Consider the following 13,812-nt stretch of genomic DNA (forward strand, 5'->3'; position numbering starts at 1 on the left):
GTAGGATTAATAATCACTCCTTCTTTTGTAACCAGTTGATTTGGTTTTTGGCTTGGAATGAAAGGGTATTGTTTGTAATCTGGATTCAGGTTGGGTCACTCCACGGGCTTTAGTTCATTATGCAGGAGGTATGGTCCCCCTTTGGCGTACACTGCATTCTTATATTCTGGTGCGTGCATTGAAGCCTAGACTTAGGTATGAAAGGTTCTGGTAGGCAATGATTATTGTCATTTCTTCCTTGGCCTCTGCTCACTGCACCAGCTTGTTTGGTCTGACATGTCCCTGCCCTGCACATGTAGTCTTTTGGGCGTGGCATGGGGATATATAGTTGGAGGTTGCCCCGCCATAGCATGGGGAATGACCAGCGCTGGGTGGATGTTTAGCTGAGGTATGTTGCTTTTTCTTGCTTCATAATTAATGACTCAAGTGGTGATATTTAGTGTATAAATTTTCATATGTAATGTGTTATTTAAAAAATGACGTTGTGGAATATGACGGTTAGAATTTGTATGTTTTTCTTCACAGCTACACCCTGTTCCAAGTTGGGGTTTGCTTGCCAGGTTGTTCCGATTTGAGTTTGATTTTGTAGTCTTTTAAATTGTGGTTAATTATTTAATCGCTTGCGACAGTCATGATTATGAACCATAAATAAACCAATGGAAACTCAAGAAATAGTCCACCAGTACTTTTACTAACTGGGAAAATATAACCCGGCAGCCGGAGTTGGAATCAAGTTTTGCAATCATACTTCTCGCGCTGTTTATACCTGATTTCAAGATGATTAATTAACGTCTGGATGACAATCACCTCATGAAGGTTCGCAAACAGGGCATGATATATGTAGTTACTCATGCGAGAAATCAACTCGGACTTAATCTTTTGTTAGTACGGTTGCTTGGAGAAACAACTTGACTGGATCATTCAACTTGATGGACAGCCTTCATAATCAACAGTATCATCCTCTGTGCTCTATACTCTAAAACATAGTAGTGTACGCGGCTTGCACTTCTCATCATAATGCAGCGAATACTCTTGAGAGTCTTTGAGCATCGACCTGGACCAAGAGGGGACGCAATTTATTTATGTCTGTGATCGAGACCGCGCGCAGTTACTTGCTTCGCGCCCTCTTGTGTCCACTTATTACTATTAGTTCACTTCAGAAATCCCGACTTCACTCATCTGCCAACCGTTTGTACACAGCGAATGAACCGTTCATCTACCAAAAGTGGTAGCAGCCAATTGCAGTGCCAGAATTGTTTTTACGTCGTTTATACCTGTATTATAATGAACGAGTCTACAAGTCTGACCTCTTTGATGGAAATTACGCATACATTATGCAAGATCATGTCGTTCATATGCAATTATGAATAACTACACATCACCAACGGGGGGTCCGATTGGCTTATCCGTACAAATCGGACTCACTGACATCACACACGTCGTACAATAAATGCTATCAATTGAGGGCGCTTTATATGGGTTATGCGAGCTACCGGGCCGCGCGACGACCGTATAGCGCGAGTAGGCTGAAGGGATGGCTGACGGGGAAAAGAGCAAGTCTACCTCCCCCCCCAAAAAAAAAATTAACATCGTGGCCATACCGGCCTAGGCAGTTGAGACCGTTTGACCTTTTACGTAACAAAGCTGTGTCAACGCCTCCCAATTAAGAGTGCATTACGTAATTAGAATGTTAACATTAAGGAAGCCTGGGTAGAACACATCCTCTTGAGCCAAAAAAAATTAACCTCAAAATCGCATTTTGCTGCTGGTAAGTTTTATTTGAATTTTTTACATGGAGAGAGAACTAATGTCAATTTTCTGCCAAGAAAAATTTGACGTTATACTCTGACGACGTTCTTGGAGCCCAAATGTGACAGCTAAAAACTATTGAGGCTGTATTAACAAAGAATTAGGCCTATGTGGAGTTTCCGGAAACCAAAGTCTTCTAGTTTTTCTCTCTTTTTGCTGCAAAACTTGGTCAGAACAATATGCTTGGCCTATTCGAGTCAAAGTTTATCTATTATCAGATTTCGGAATCTTTCATGCGAATCGCCGTCCAATGTGTTGACTACTCCGTGGGGGTGTAGACGGGCCCCTCTGTAGTATGGATGTCAGCATCGGTGATGTCGGTTGGAAATAATGCAAGCGCGTCTGAGTCTCGCACGGGCTCTGCGGAAATCAAAATGCAAAAACCAACCGTGCATGATGTGTTTTAAAGACGTATGGTCGAAGCAATCGGCTTCCACGAAAGGCACACTTAGAAAAATGTAATAACGGTTTGCAAAATTTCCGTGGGTTTTCTTCGAACACAATCCAGCACGTCATCTGTGTACGGAAGCTTTTAATACTGCGTTATACGAAATTCTTCCTTGCTTTAATGTAATGGTTTTCGGTTGTCCCCAGAAGAGTGTAATGTTGAGAGAAGGACAGAAGGTTCTCAACAGAAGGAAACTGTGCGCTTTACAGCACCACGAAGATTTCCTTCATGCAAATAATTTATGCGGTGCACTGGTTCCCTAGGCGCAACCATTTTAAGCCAACAGCATTCACGTGTATCTACTGTGTATCTTTGATGGTCCAGCGAAGTTGACGTTCCCAACGAGCCCACCCCATGAACACAAGAGTTATATCAGCCTCTAGGTGTGTTCTACCTTGCGAGGCCACTAATGTTAATTTTTCGCTTCTTGAGAGGAAAAAAAATCACCGTGTGTGAACAAGCTGATTAGCTGAGCCTCCCCCCGTAACTAACTACTGATAACGTACATGTAAGCCCACACTGTCTCTTCACGTGATTTCAGGAAGGCATCCTTTCATAGAAAGATGACATAATTCACAATTACGAGCGCATGTCGATTTTTGGTACGTGTACACACGTTTGGCCAATTGTTGATTTCACAGTATAGGTGAGCCAGCATTGTGGCCTCAGAAGTTGAGTATTTCGCTTCCCGAGGCGGAAAAATCGAACAGATATCTGTCTCACGCCCCAGGAGGCCGAAAACGCTTCAGAGACGAATATTTGAGATGAGTTCATTCCGATGGTAAAAATAATAAAGCAAATGTTACATCTAAAGTTTCCATCCCCTACATGCAGTTGGACTTAATTCTGATAGTATTAATTATTATATAATTATTATATAATTTTGGCCATACGCACCTTAGTTCGTCAGTCCTCGTTAATCGTACAAGATCGGTGCTATTCAGGGGCTTGCTGAGCCTTTTCGATGGCTGCACGCTCTGTTCTTTTTCCATGCATGCCACCATCTTTACACAACGCAGGGGGCCACGGACAGGTATTTTCACGCTCGGATTCGAGCAGGTCCTCCGACTTCTTCGCCTCCTGAAGACTCGCCAAGGCCCCGGGGCTCAGACGGCCCAGGGCTCGCCTGGCTGCTAACTTGGCGGCAGCTTCGAATTCGTTAACCAAATCGTTGTCCTCAGCGCGAGCGAATAGCAGCGAAGCTGTCAGAAATAAGCGGACTGCAACACATATAACAACGCCCTTCGCCATTGTCAAAACGAACAGATGTTGAGCGAACGTCCTACGCAGAAGGAAACGCCGCGCCTTTAAATCGGGTTTTTGGCTTAGTTTCAAGCAATACGATAGATGAATAAAGAGGACGGACTTCAGGGCAAACATTCCCAACACAAAGCGTCAACCACTTCTGGAATGTGCGTGCCTCTAACAATAAAATCAGAGCAGAACGTAGAAACCACACTCGGGTGGTAAAAATATACACATCAATTGTCCTTATTTATTTAAGCTTATGAAATCGTGCGTGTCTGTGAGCCAATATTTGATATTTAAACAGCCATATATATGTGTATGACGTAAAATGCAAGGTTGCTATATTTGCCACTTTCACCTCCATTAGAAGTTTTTCTTAAAGCAGCGAGTCACTACTGTATTCGAGGGGTAAACTTTAAGTTGCTAAACCTTGGCATATCGTTTCGCAAGTGATCTGATCCACTGAGGTTATGACGACTGCTGACAAAAAGCGATGTCCTCTTCTTAAACTTCAAAATCCGTATCCAATCATGATTCAGAGCAGGATGGCATCCTCCTGAAAATCCAGGAAGTCCGCATCCTGCCACAGTGATCATCTCAAAATGTTCACACTATGTACAGTCTCATGAATTCGGATCGCTTCAACAACTCTGTATAGCCATAGCCATTAAAAACTTTTCTGAACACTTTCTTGCTATTAGTCTGCAAACACTTTTGAATCCTGCTTTTGGTCCTGATGGACGGTGTGTAGCATTTAGGCAATGGTGTCTAGGAACTGGAGAACAAAAGGTTTAGCATCTACACATCCTAAATAAAACGACAGCAAGATTGTGTTCCACAAAACACAATTTTAAAGCAACAATGACAAAATATATCTTTTCTTGAGACAAATTGGCGCAATTTCAACCACCCGTATAGCAGCTCGCAGAACTCCACGGTGTGGAACTGAAGGCAACCATTACTGTGTGGTATTTTACTGCTGGACCACTTCGCTATTACCTTACAGGTGTTTTAACCAACGGGATCAACTGTTACCTCCCAGCAGAGATTCGAAAATGTTGATAGCAATAGAGCTGGCAAATTAAGCGGCTTTAGCAATAATATCTTCCCTAAACCAGGCCAATGCAAATACCATGAAGACAAATTATTCTTCGAATAAATACGTGTATAATGGTGATACACGTGCTGCCTTGGGTAAGCATCACGATCCACGGAAGGCTCTAGTTGTAATGAAAGCATTACGCAATTTATGAGCAGACGTAGGAGAGTTCGTTTCAGGGTGAATCTACCAAAACTGGGAAGGGAATAATTTCAAATATGTAAGGAACGAGTCGACCACGAACCCTTTGTACCTAGGCAAATTATTTTACGTGATTTCTTCACCATTTCCGCTTATTGCGTGCGAAGCCACAAAGTTGTCATCGCAGAGATACTTTGTCGATTGAATTAATAAAGAAAACTGAAATAAAGATATTCATCAACTTGCTGTCATTATTGCGGTGACAGCTCGTTCACCGATCTCGTTTTTCGAAGAGAAAGAAAAGGTGAAAAAAACTTTTTAAAAGATGGTATAACGTTGCACTTATTACTTACGCGTAGTAATTACCATAAATCTGAGTGAAAAGGCATTCGCAATGCAGAAGTATATCACCAATCACCTTTAATGATATAAATAAAACGAAGCAGCCTGTGAGAGCATAGATTTAAGATCCAGTGAAAAGCGAAAGTTGTTAAGATAATAATCACGACGTTTGTTCTATGCCTCTGGTGTTTTCGACAAACTTTCAGTTGATGGACAGCTTAACACTCCTGACGCAAGTACATCTCAGATTTCATATGTCTTTAGCATTTGCACAGAAAACCTGAACCTTTCTGTTTTCCTATTTATCAGACAGTTCTAGATAACGAGACATTTTTCGAGCTTAGTATGAAGTATCAGCAAGCACTTTTTCAACGTTCAAACGTGATACCCAGAAGAAACGTTTTCAAAGACGGGCCTCTCAGGTGTCATTTTGCTTATGTGTCGTTCTTAAGATTTCGTTTATGCCATTTCTAGTCAAATGTGTTCAGGCTTTGTTGCGTGCTTTTCTGTACCATTTCTTTCAAAACATTTGGTTTGATGTACCTTTAAAATGTTACGAAAAGTGATAAAGCTGGCGGAATAAGCAATGCAAAACTCGCTAAAACGTGCTGACGACTACAGGTAGTGATGGCGGCCTTTTCAGGGGTAAGATTTGTCGTAACTCGGCACATTAAGACAGACCTCCTCATAAGTTGTATCAGCATAGACGGTGCCCGTAGGAAATACTGAAGTACCCGTCTGGTGTACACACAGGATCTGCTGGATTCCAGACAATAGAAAAAAAAAAGAAAAGCTTGGTACATTCCTGTGGCATGCATTCGATCACAGCACGCATTGTCTTGTGCACCCATCCTTACGCAGCTATTTCCTTTGTTCTTGTGTACAAAACTCCAGCACAACACGCAAAAAATTCAAATCGCTCCAATTTAAACCAAATTCACTTTCCTGGAATGAAATTTCGACCGTATGTCCCTTATATAAAACACTTCAATTTGCGACGGATTTTTACCCATCAAAAATGTCCCCAGTTTGAGTTATTTCCAAATATCAGTTTCATGAAATTCTTGTGGGGTACCAATTTTGGTACCCCACAAGGTAAAAACTGGCCATGTGGGGTACTTCCAATTGTTCCGGTACCCCACAAGGCCCCATGTATAAGCGCACCCCCACCACGTATACGTGCACGACATGCGAGCTCCCCATTGCATGCGAGCCGTATACACCGCGTCTCACTTTCGTGATTGCAGCACGGACGTATATTAAAAAAAAATCTGGACTCGCAATGCCCTTAAACCAGACCCTCTCCAGTCCTGCTTTGAGGGATTTATATGTAGCAATCTCGAAATAGAAGGAGCGTTACTGATTTTAGAGGAAAGCAGGGGAGCGCGTTTGCGGGTTAGCCCAGTGGTTCTGTCCTCGCTTTGCACCAATGAGGCCCGGGATCGAGTCCCGGCTCGGCCCAGGCTTTAAGTGCATTTGGTTTCCAGTCCATACTCGCTCTCACAAGTTTTCTCCAGGAATGCACTCCGGTTTCCTCCTGCCTCTAAAACTGGACCTTGATGCTCTGATTCTTATTAATAAAGGTAATGAATAAACGTGTAGTTATTGGCGCAAATAGCCAGAGTAGCCGAAAGCGCCATTAAAACAAATCAACAACATTAGAGATAGGACTGAAACTGAGCCTATTTAACTGAGACGCAACATCAAACTGGGCAACGTACCTTTGCTGGGCACCGCTCTTGATGATCTTATGTCACTGCTAATCGTTACGTTCGTGGCCGGTGGCCAGAAGCCGTCTTTTTCCGTACATGCCTCCATCTTGGCACAACGCAGGAGGCCATGGGCATTTTGACTTGGCGAGTGGGTTCCTTTCCTCTTGGGAACTAGCCGTGGTCTCGGTTGACAGGTTGCCATGGGTCTGCGTGGCTGCTAACTCGGTGGTAGCTTCTAACTTGATCATAAGGTGGCGTTCGCTGCCTTTCGCCATTTCCCCGTCAGCCTGCGCGAACAGCATTACAGCTACCAGAAAGAGTGGCCCTCCAGCGCAGAAAACAACGCGCTTCATCATTAACGAACTTTGATCTTCAGAGCCCAATCGAAGCAAACTAAGAGTCGAATGAAACATCTCTTCATTAAATTGATTTTGGTTGGGTATAAAGCACAGCAAAATCATAATGCACAGGGCGTGTGCACTTTTCTTACGGCCTATATTGTAACATAACCTGGGCGACCAATCATTTTAATAAAAATCAGTAGATAATGTGACAACGCCAGACCGACAGATGATGTAATAAGAAACGGGACTACGCTATCAACAAGTTCAGGTTCACGAACCAGCATCCGGTAGTACGCACGTAAGTCGGACACTGAGGCGAAATGACACCCCGTTCAGCTCGGAGAAAAATATTTTAAAGGTTTGACATGAATTTAATCGAACGATATACTTGTTACCTTACCCAAAAATGTAATTTATTAAAACTCGATTTAATTAACTAACTAAGGCAGCCACGTTATACGTAAGCGATTATCAGCCAATGGGCAAAGAGCGCCAACTCTTAGCGAACTAGAAAAGTTGCCCATTGGCCTGAAATTTTGTGGATGCGACCAAAGTGAGAATAAAGCGCTTCCGAATAGGCTTTACGAGCTCTTGACGTGGTTTTAATTCTTGTGAAGCACACAAAACCAAGCAATCGACAACAATACGGCACATGAAACATGACACCTCTCACAGTTACGAGTGACGGGAAATCTAACCTGAATCTAGCCTGTCTCGGTTGTGGAAAATGCTCGATGCAGGCACGTGATATTTGTGCACAGCATTGTCTTCACGCTTTAGTTGTGCCTGGACAACCCAAAATTAAAATCTAGTGAAAACACAGCATTTTTGAGTCGTTATGGTATTCACGTTGAACTCGACGTTGACTAGGCATGAAAGTACATGAATGCACACGTGTGTTCATTTCTTCTGTTGAGCCGAAGCTACCAAGAAAATTATAAGTGACCAGGACTATCCAACTGTGGCATGCCAACGAACCATTTCCCACAGAGGAATGTATTCTCGTTCAACCTAATCATCTGGCTCCATTGCACCCTTGACATGGGACTGAAATTTCTTGAACCACACATTCCAAGCCGGAAAGCTAAAATAACCGTACTTATACAAATTCAGATGAAAAGTAATCCTGCGAATCTGAGATCAGAAACTGTCAATCACTCTGCTGAAATGCGATGGCCAACGCTAATTTAAACATGATTGAATTCGACGAATGTGTTCGCTTTACAGTTCGTTCCGGGTATAAGTTGGCGACGGAACTGGAAATTATCCGCTCTGAGCGTATCTATGCTCCGGACCGACAGAGGACTACAGGTAGAGTAAGATGACACATTTTTCCGGGATGCTCATTTTGGGCTTAGTGACGACAGATGCTCGAATGTAATTATGCCTCAGATGTCTGCGAAGGCCAAAGTCTTAATACTGCCTAATCATTCAGGAAGAGAACAGGTCTCTAATGATTTTGTGGGTATGGCCGGCAGATAATTGAAAATAATAAAGCTAGCAAGTAAGTATAACGTCTTGCGGTCATGGAAAGACAGTTCAAAGACAGGTCAAGATGAAAATCCTATCCAATACGGGCCATTCACAATAGTGCGTCACCTAGAGGTTGCAAAGCGTCGGCCAATCACAACACGCAAAATCTGTCGACCCTCTCCACAGGCGCACTGGGCAAAGTGTTGCAAACTCTCGGTGGCGCACTTTTGTGAAACGGCCATACTTTACACCTTATACAGAGAACATAACTCAGAGGAGGAAAAACAGCAAGCCCAAGCGTCAACAAACACCAAGGGCCGACTGCAGCCAAGTACTTAGATTATCATTTACGAGAATTAAAGTTACTGCACAGTTTGCACGTCTCACCAAGCTATTATTCAAGAACCTATAGAGTGCGTTAAAATTCTTTTTAAGTTCAAGCCCTCTTCATTCGTTAACATATGCACGTGAAATTGTAGTCAGGCACCCTTTTTACTCTACGTACTCCATTGGCTCACGCACTTAGCAACCCCGAACTGCACCCAACCAATCTCTCATGTGCAAATCTTACTCAAGGAAGGCTGGAACTAAAGACTGAAAACCTCGTAGCTTTTTTTTTAAAGAAAAAGGGGCAGTAGAAATATACTTTGCAACGACGTGTACAAAAATTGTAATATCTTCAGTATTTTGCTAAGCTATAATTGCAATAAAATTTGACACATGACAATATTTTTGCATCTATAATGCAAAACTATTTGTGATTTACGATGTCCCATCTGCGCCACCGTAAAGTGAAGTAATGCAAAAAAATCAGGAGAAACACAGAAAGAATTACATCATCATGCATTTTGTCGGCAAACGTTATCCACGTGAAGATTATTAAATATCAAAGGGAGCGAAAGCTTCCTGGAGACACTAAACCACACAAAGCAAATCAAATTATTGTAGGGATAGAACTTGGCGGCACGATGTAATTTGAGCAACGACACGAAATACCGGCAGAATATAAATAGAAACCAAAACTGAGACTGCTTGTCTATGAACTTTAATTCTCTTTTTCAAAGAAACAACACAAGATGAAGCGGTACCCATAGCATCATTCGTTAGAAAACGGTGTTTACTTTTTCTTTTAACTGGATATATAAGCTACAATACTGCCTCACTTTTTTCTACATTTGCTGCAATATATACTGTTTCGAGTTATATTTATGGTTTGTATTGACAGTACAAACAGAGGGGGCGATTTGCAGATCAAAATGACTAAGAAAACTACGTGAAATTCGGGGCATCTTATGTAAGGAATAAAGTCATGCTCAAAAAAAGTTGGAATTATATTCTGTATTAAAATTGCAAGTACTAATGCGCTAATGTACAGGCATGTCGAGTTGCGTTTAGCCGTGTGGATTCAATTTATGGCATTGGAAATCGAATATAATTATTATGTGGAGTAGTAATAAGCAGTTCACATTCAATTTCCTTTGAGCATTAATGTTTACTGTTTCATTAAAATGCAAGAACATGGTAATTTCTTGAGAACGTTCATGGAAGACTCTTTCGGGTATCTTGACGACTAGTTTCTTGCTATGGACTCTTGTAGTGTGGAGGATCTTCTGGCTTTCGAAGTAATCGGTGTAACGGGCGTTTGCCACCAGTTGTGAGTGATGTCTGGTTGTCTGCATGATATGAAGGTTTGGGTTCTGCAAAATTAGGGAGAAAAATCGTAAGGTGTCTGCGTGAATTTTTCATGAGCTTGTCGGCAGGAAGTTACCCTGTAGATCGCACTACGATACGGCCACGTTTCCTCGTATCAAGTGCTTAACAAAAAAGGAAGAAGAATCTGGCCACCATCGGACAGAGCTGCTTTCAAAGGGAAACATCGCTTGACAGATATTCGCTGCGAACCAGTGGCGATGAGCAGGAATTGCATGACACTTTGGCTGGCAACCTGGTGTGATTAAGTGCGTTTTTTTTCAGTTCTAGACAATCACCAGGTCCAATGACCCACCGCTGATAATAAACAAGGCTTTTTGTTTCGGAATGTGAAAGTATCACTTAATACCAGAGATTCACAATAGTGCGCCTCCAAGAGTTTGCAGCGCATTGCCAAATCACAACGCGTAAAGGCCGGGCCGTTTTCCAATACTCAACTTTTTCTCCGTCTCAGGTGGCGTCCCTGAAACAAATCCCCGATTATGCGCCTGAAGCGTAGCGTTTAAATCAAATTGAATTACTGTGATTTTTTTCTCTCTTGCATCTTATTTGATTTTTTTTTTGCACTATTAAACTAATTAGTGCGCTTACAGCTTCAAAGTCAGGTAGAAAAATAACAGTTGAACTCGAGTATTGGAAAACGGCCCCGTTGACCTTTCTAAACGCGCGTTGTGTCGACAGATTTCGTGCATTGTGATTGGCCAACGCATTGCAAACTCTTGGAGGCGCACTATTGTGAATCGCCCGTATTCTGTGATACGGATGTAATGCTATAAGTGAAGCTCTAATGTACGTTTTCGGGGTGCGTTGCGCACACGATGCGTTCATGCGTTTCACTTTACGGACACAAATATTGACCCATAACATAACAACCGGGCGCGTTGCGTTCGGCCGTCAAAATTGCCTCGGGAGCAATTTTGACGGATACGCAACGATTGGCTCAAGCGTTGACGCGCTATGGAAAGGCTCCATACACTGCTAAATGTTTGCATTTGTCATGGGCACGGTTGTACGTATCAAGCGTTAACTGGGTTATGGGCAGAAACAGATGAGAGGATTGGATTTTTGGACACTTTGTCATTACCCACCTGTGAATCTTGTCCTCGTCGATCGTACTTTCACTACTATTCTGGGCTCTGGTCAGCCTCCTTCAAGCTCTTAGTGGCCCGTTCCTGCCTTTTCCCAAACAGGCCATCGGCGGGACACAACGCAGGGGGCCAAGGGCACCAGCGCTCGTCTTTAAGCTGGCCTGTCGACTTCTCCGCCTCGTGGTGACCAGCCAGGAACTGGGGGCTCATGTGGCCCATGGTGAACCGTCTTGCCAGCTCGCCCTCGTCGCGTTCGGCCGTTCCCTCGTCCGCATGAGCGAGTAGCAGGGAAGCGGCCAGGAAGAGCTGCACTGCAGCGCAGAAGACAACACCTTTCGCCATTTCGGATTTCAGATTTGAGCTGAACATTAAGAAGTAAATGGAATGAAACACCCAGCCTTTATATGGGTTTTCGGTGTAGTTTCAAGTAGGTTAGGTAAACAGTGTGCTAAATAATCCCAACAACTGAAATAGCTATCCGGACTCTTTGTATTTAGTTTCTTCGCACTCTCATCTTACTCAATTAAACGGGATTAATAGCTTCAACGATTATTGTCGATCTTTTTACTCGAAGAAACCCCTTAAACATGAGACAAAATATGTTCATAATAAAACGAAAACAGAATTTGCTGCCTTGAGGTAAACATTACAGTGGATTAAGATTTCAATTATCCTTCGCACATTGCACCATTTTGTGTTCTGCTGACCACTAGAGTGTGCTCAGGGGTAATTAAATAACTAAATTTTATACAGTCGAACACGTTCATTTCGCGCTTAAGCAAACAGTACGTGATTTCCTTATTCGTCGCTCAGTACGTGCGAGGCTCTATACAGATGGCTAGTACGTAATTGAAGCGTGGCCCACTCAATTTGTAACCTAATGCGCGCATTCAAAAATACTAAGGAGAAGCTGTCAGGGAGAACATTTAATGTTGACGACCATTGTTTCTGTGTATGTGTATTTTGTTACGTGATGCACTGCTGTGTAGAGTTTGAGTCAGTCTTTACACAGAAAGATTCTGTACAGTAGTTAATGGTTTTGTTATCTCCTTAATACGAACGGCAAAAGCCAACTTCTTTGAAATGGCCAAATGGTTTAGGGCGTGGTTTTCAGATCGTTAGTCGGTGGGTTCGAATCCCAACGGTAGCCTTTTATTTTTCCACCGCTTGCTGTCAGTCAGTAGCTATAAGAGCTAAAGTCACCCAGTCAAATACCAACAAAATTAGCTGACCGGGTAAGCTCTTCTGCTGGCACTGTCCGCGAAGTCCAGGTGACCGCTATACAGGTTCGAGATGTGTGGCCGACTCAGCGGCCAGGGGCTCATTGGCTTGTCTCGTTTCCTGCCATGCATGGTCGCTTGAACCTTTTGGGGGTTTAGGCAGGGAGGAAGTGTTGTGGGCCGGGAAACCCGAGGCCCCAGTAGAGTCCCAATGGAAGTCGGTAACTCCGATTCACAGTGAATTTCAGGAGTCCGTGCACCTGAATACTTGGTCAACACTGCCAAACTTTTGGATTTTTCCCTCACCACGTTTTTTTTTTCATTCCCTGGACGCAGAACCCACAAGGCAATTTTCTAGGTATGAATACAGTGAGCTAAAGGATTGATGCTGATTTACTTCATTTATAATCTTCAATTTCTTACATTTCCGACAACAAAAGGGATCCCAGCCGTGTTCGTGTTTCATTTCGTCTAAGTGATCTCAATATAAAGGCAGTAGCGTATGCAGTGATTGTTTATGGTTCAGGGGTAACAGATCCAAGGTGGCACAGTCGGGCAGAATAAATTTAAAAGTAATCACGTACGTATCACGGACAGCTGGCATAGTACTGGCACTCGCCCAAATTGAGAAACCGCTCAGAAGTATCTTTTCTCATGCAGGTGTAACGTTTTTAATGAGGAATCTTTTACTTTATTTTAAAAACGTATAATTAGGGTGAAATTTTTTTTTCGATGGAAGGGAAAACAATCACTGGCTTGCCTGAAAACTTTTGGCCAATTCAAATGTTTTGACTGGTGGATTTTGTGTGGTATTACAAGACAGGAGAGTGATGGGCTGCTTGGCCAAATTTTGAAACTCAAAGGTCAGTTTGGTCCAGCAGAGTTTCAAAACATGAGTACTGTTCTGCGTCCCCAACCGCCAAGGGCGAACCCTGTGTGCGAATTTCGAACCTATAGTTGGCCAAACCTAACCCTAATCAACAGAAATTATCCCTAGTTTGCAGTCACAAGCGATTATTTCCAGCAGTTGAAAACATCGGGAATTCACAGACGTTAGCCTAACGGCCAAACTACACAGTTATGCATTATCGGCCCCAGTCAAGGACATAAAACCGGAATGAGAGACAACCTTTTCCAATTTTTCACCTGAACCCAATTTTGGAAACTCTTTTCTTTCT

At 42.9% G+C, this 13,812-nt stretch overlaps 1 protein-coding gene and 1 long non-coding RNA gene across 2 annotated transcripts; both read right to left on the bottom strand.

The window, feature by feature from the left end:
* Positions 1-3,732: 3,732 nt before the first annotated feature.
* On the bottom strand, positions 3,733-7,281 carry LOC147795897 (uncharacterized). Its single transcript, XR_015423572.1, has 2 exons — positions 6,809-7,281; positions 3,733-5,843 (listed from the first exon to the last, which is right to left on the bottom strand). It is a non-coding gene; the product is annotated as an uncharacterized LOC147795897 (long non-coding RNA).
* A 2,364-nt stretch (positions 7,282-9,645) lies between these two features.
* On the bottom strand, positions 9,646-11,802 carry LOC147795898 (uncharacterized). Its single transcript, XM_087130864.1, has 2 exons — positions 11,415-11,802; positions 9,646-10,313 (listed from the first exon to the last, which is right to left on the bottom strand). The coding sequence occupies exon 1, from the start codon at positions 11,781-11,783 to the stop codon at positions 11,451-11,453; it is 333 nt and encodes a 110-aa protein (XP_086986990.1). The 5' UTR covers positions 11,784-11,802; the 3' UTR covers positions 9,646-10,313; positions 11,415-11,450.
* Between the last annotated feature and the right edge of the window lie 2,010 nt (positions 11,803-13,812).

The sequence above is a fragment of the Acanthaster planci genome, linkage group LG20 (genome assembly GCF_054643075.1).
Source record: "Acanthaster planci isolate LZ-2023a linkage group LG20, COTS_SCS, whole genome shotgun sequence".
Classification (NCBI taxonomy): domain Eukaryota; kingdom Metazoa; phylum Echinodermata; class Asteroidea; order Valvatida; family Acanthasteridae; genus Acanthaster; species Acanthaster planci.

What these genes read in the sequence shown, in the direction of transcription:
- LOC147795898 (XM_087130864.1), bottom strand. Translation starts at nt 11,783, where the DNA reads ATGTTCAGCTCAAATCTGAAATCCGAAATGGCGAAAGGTGTTGTCTTC.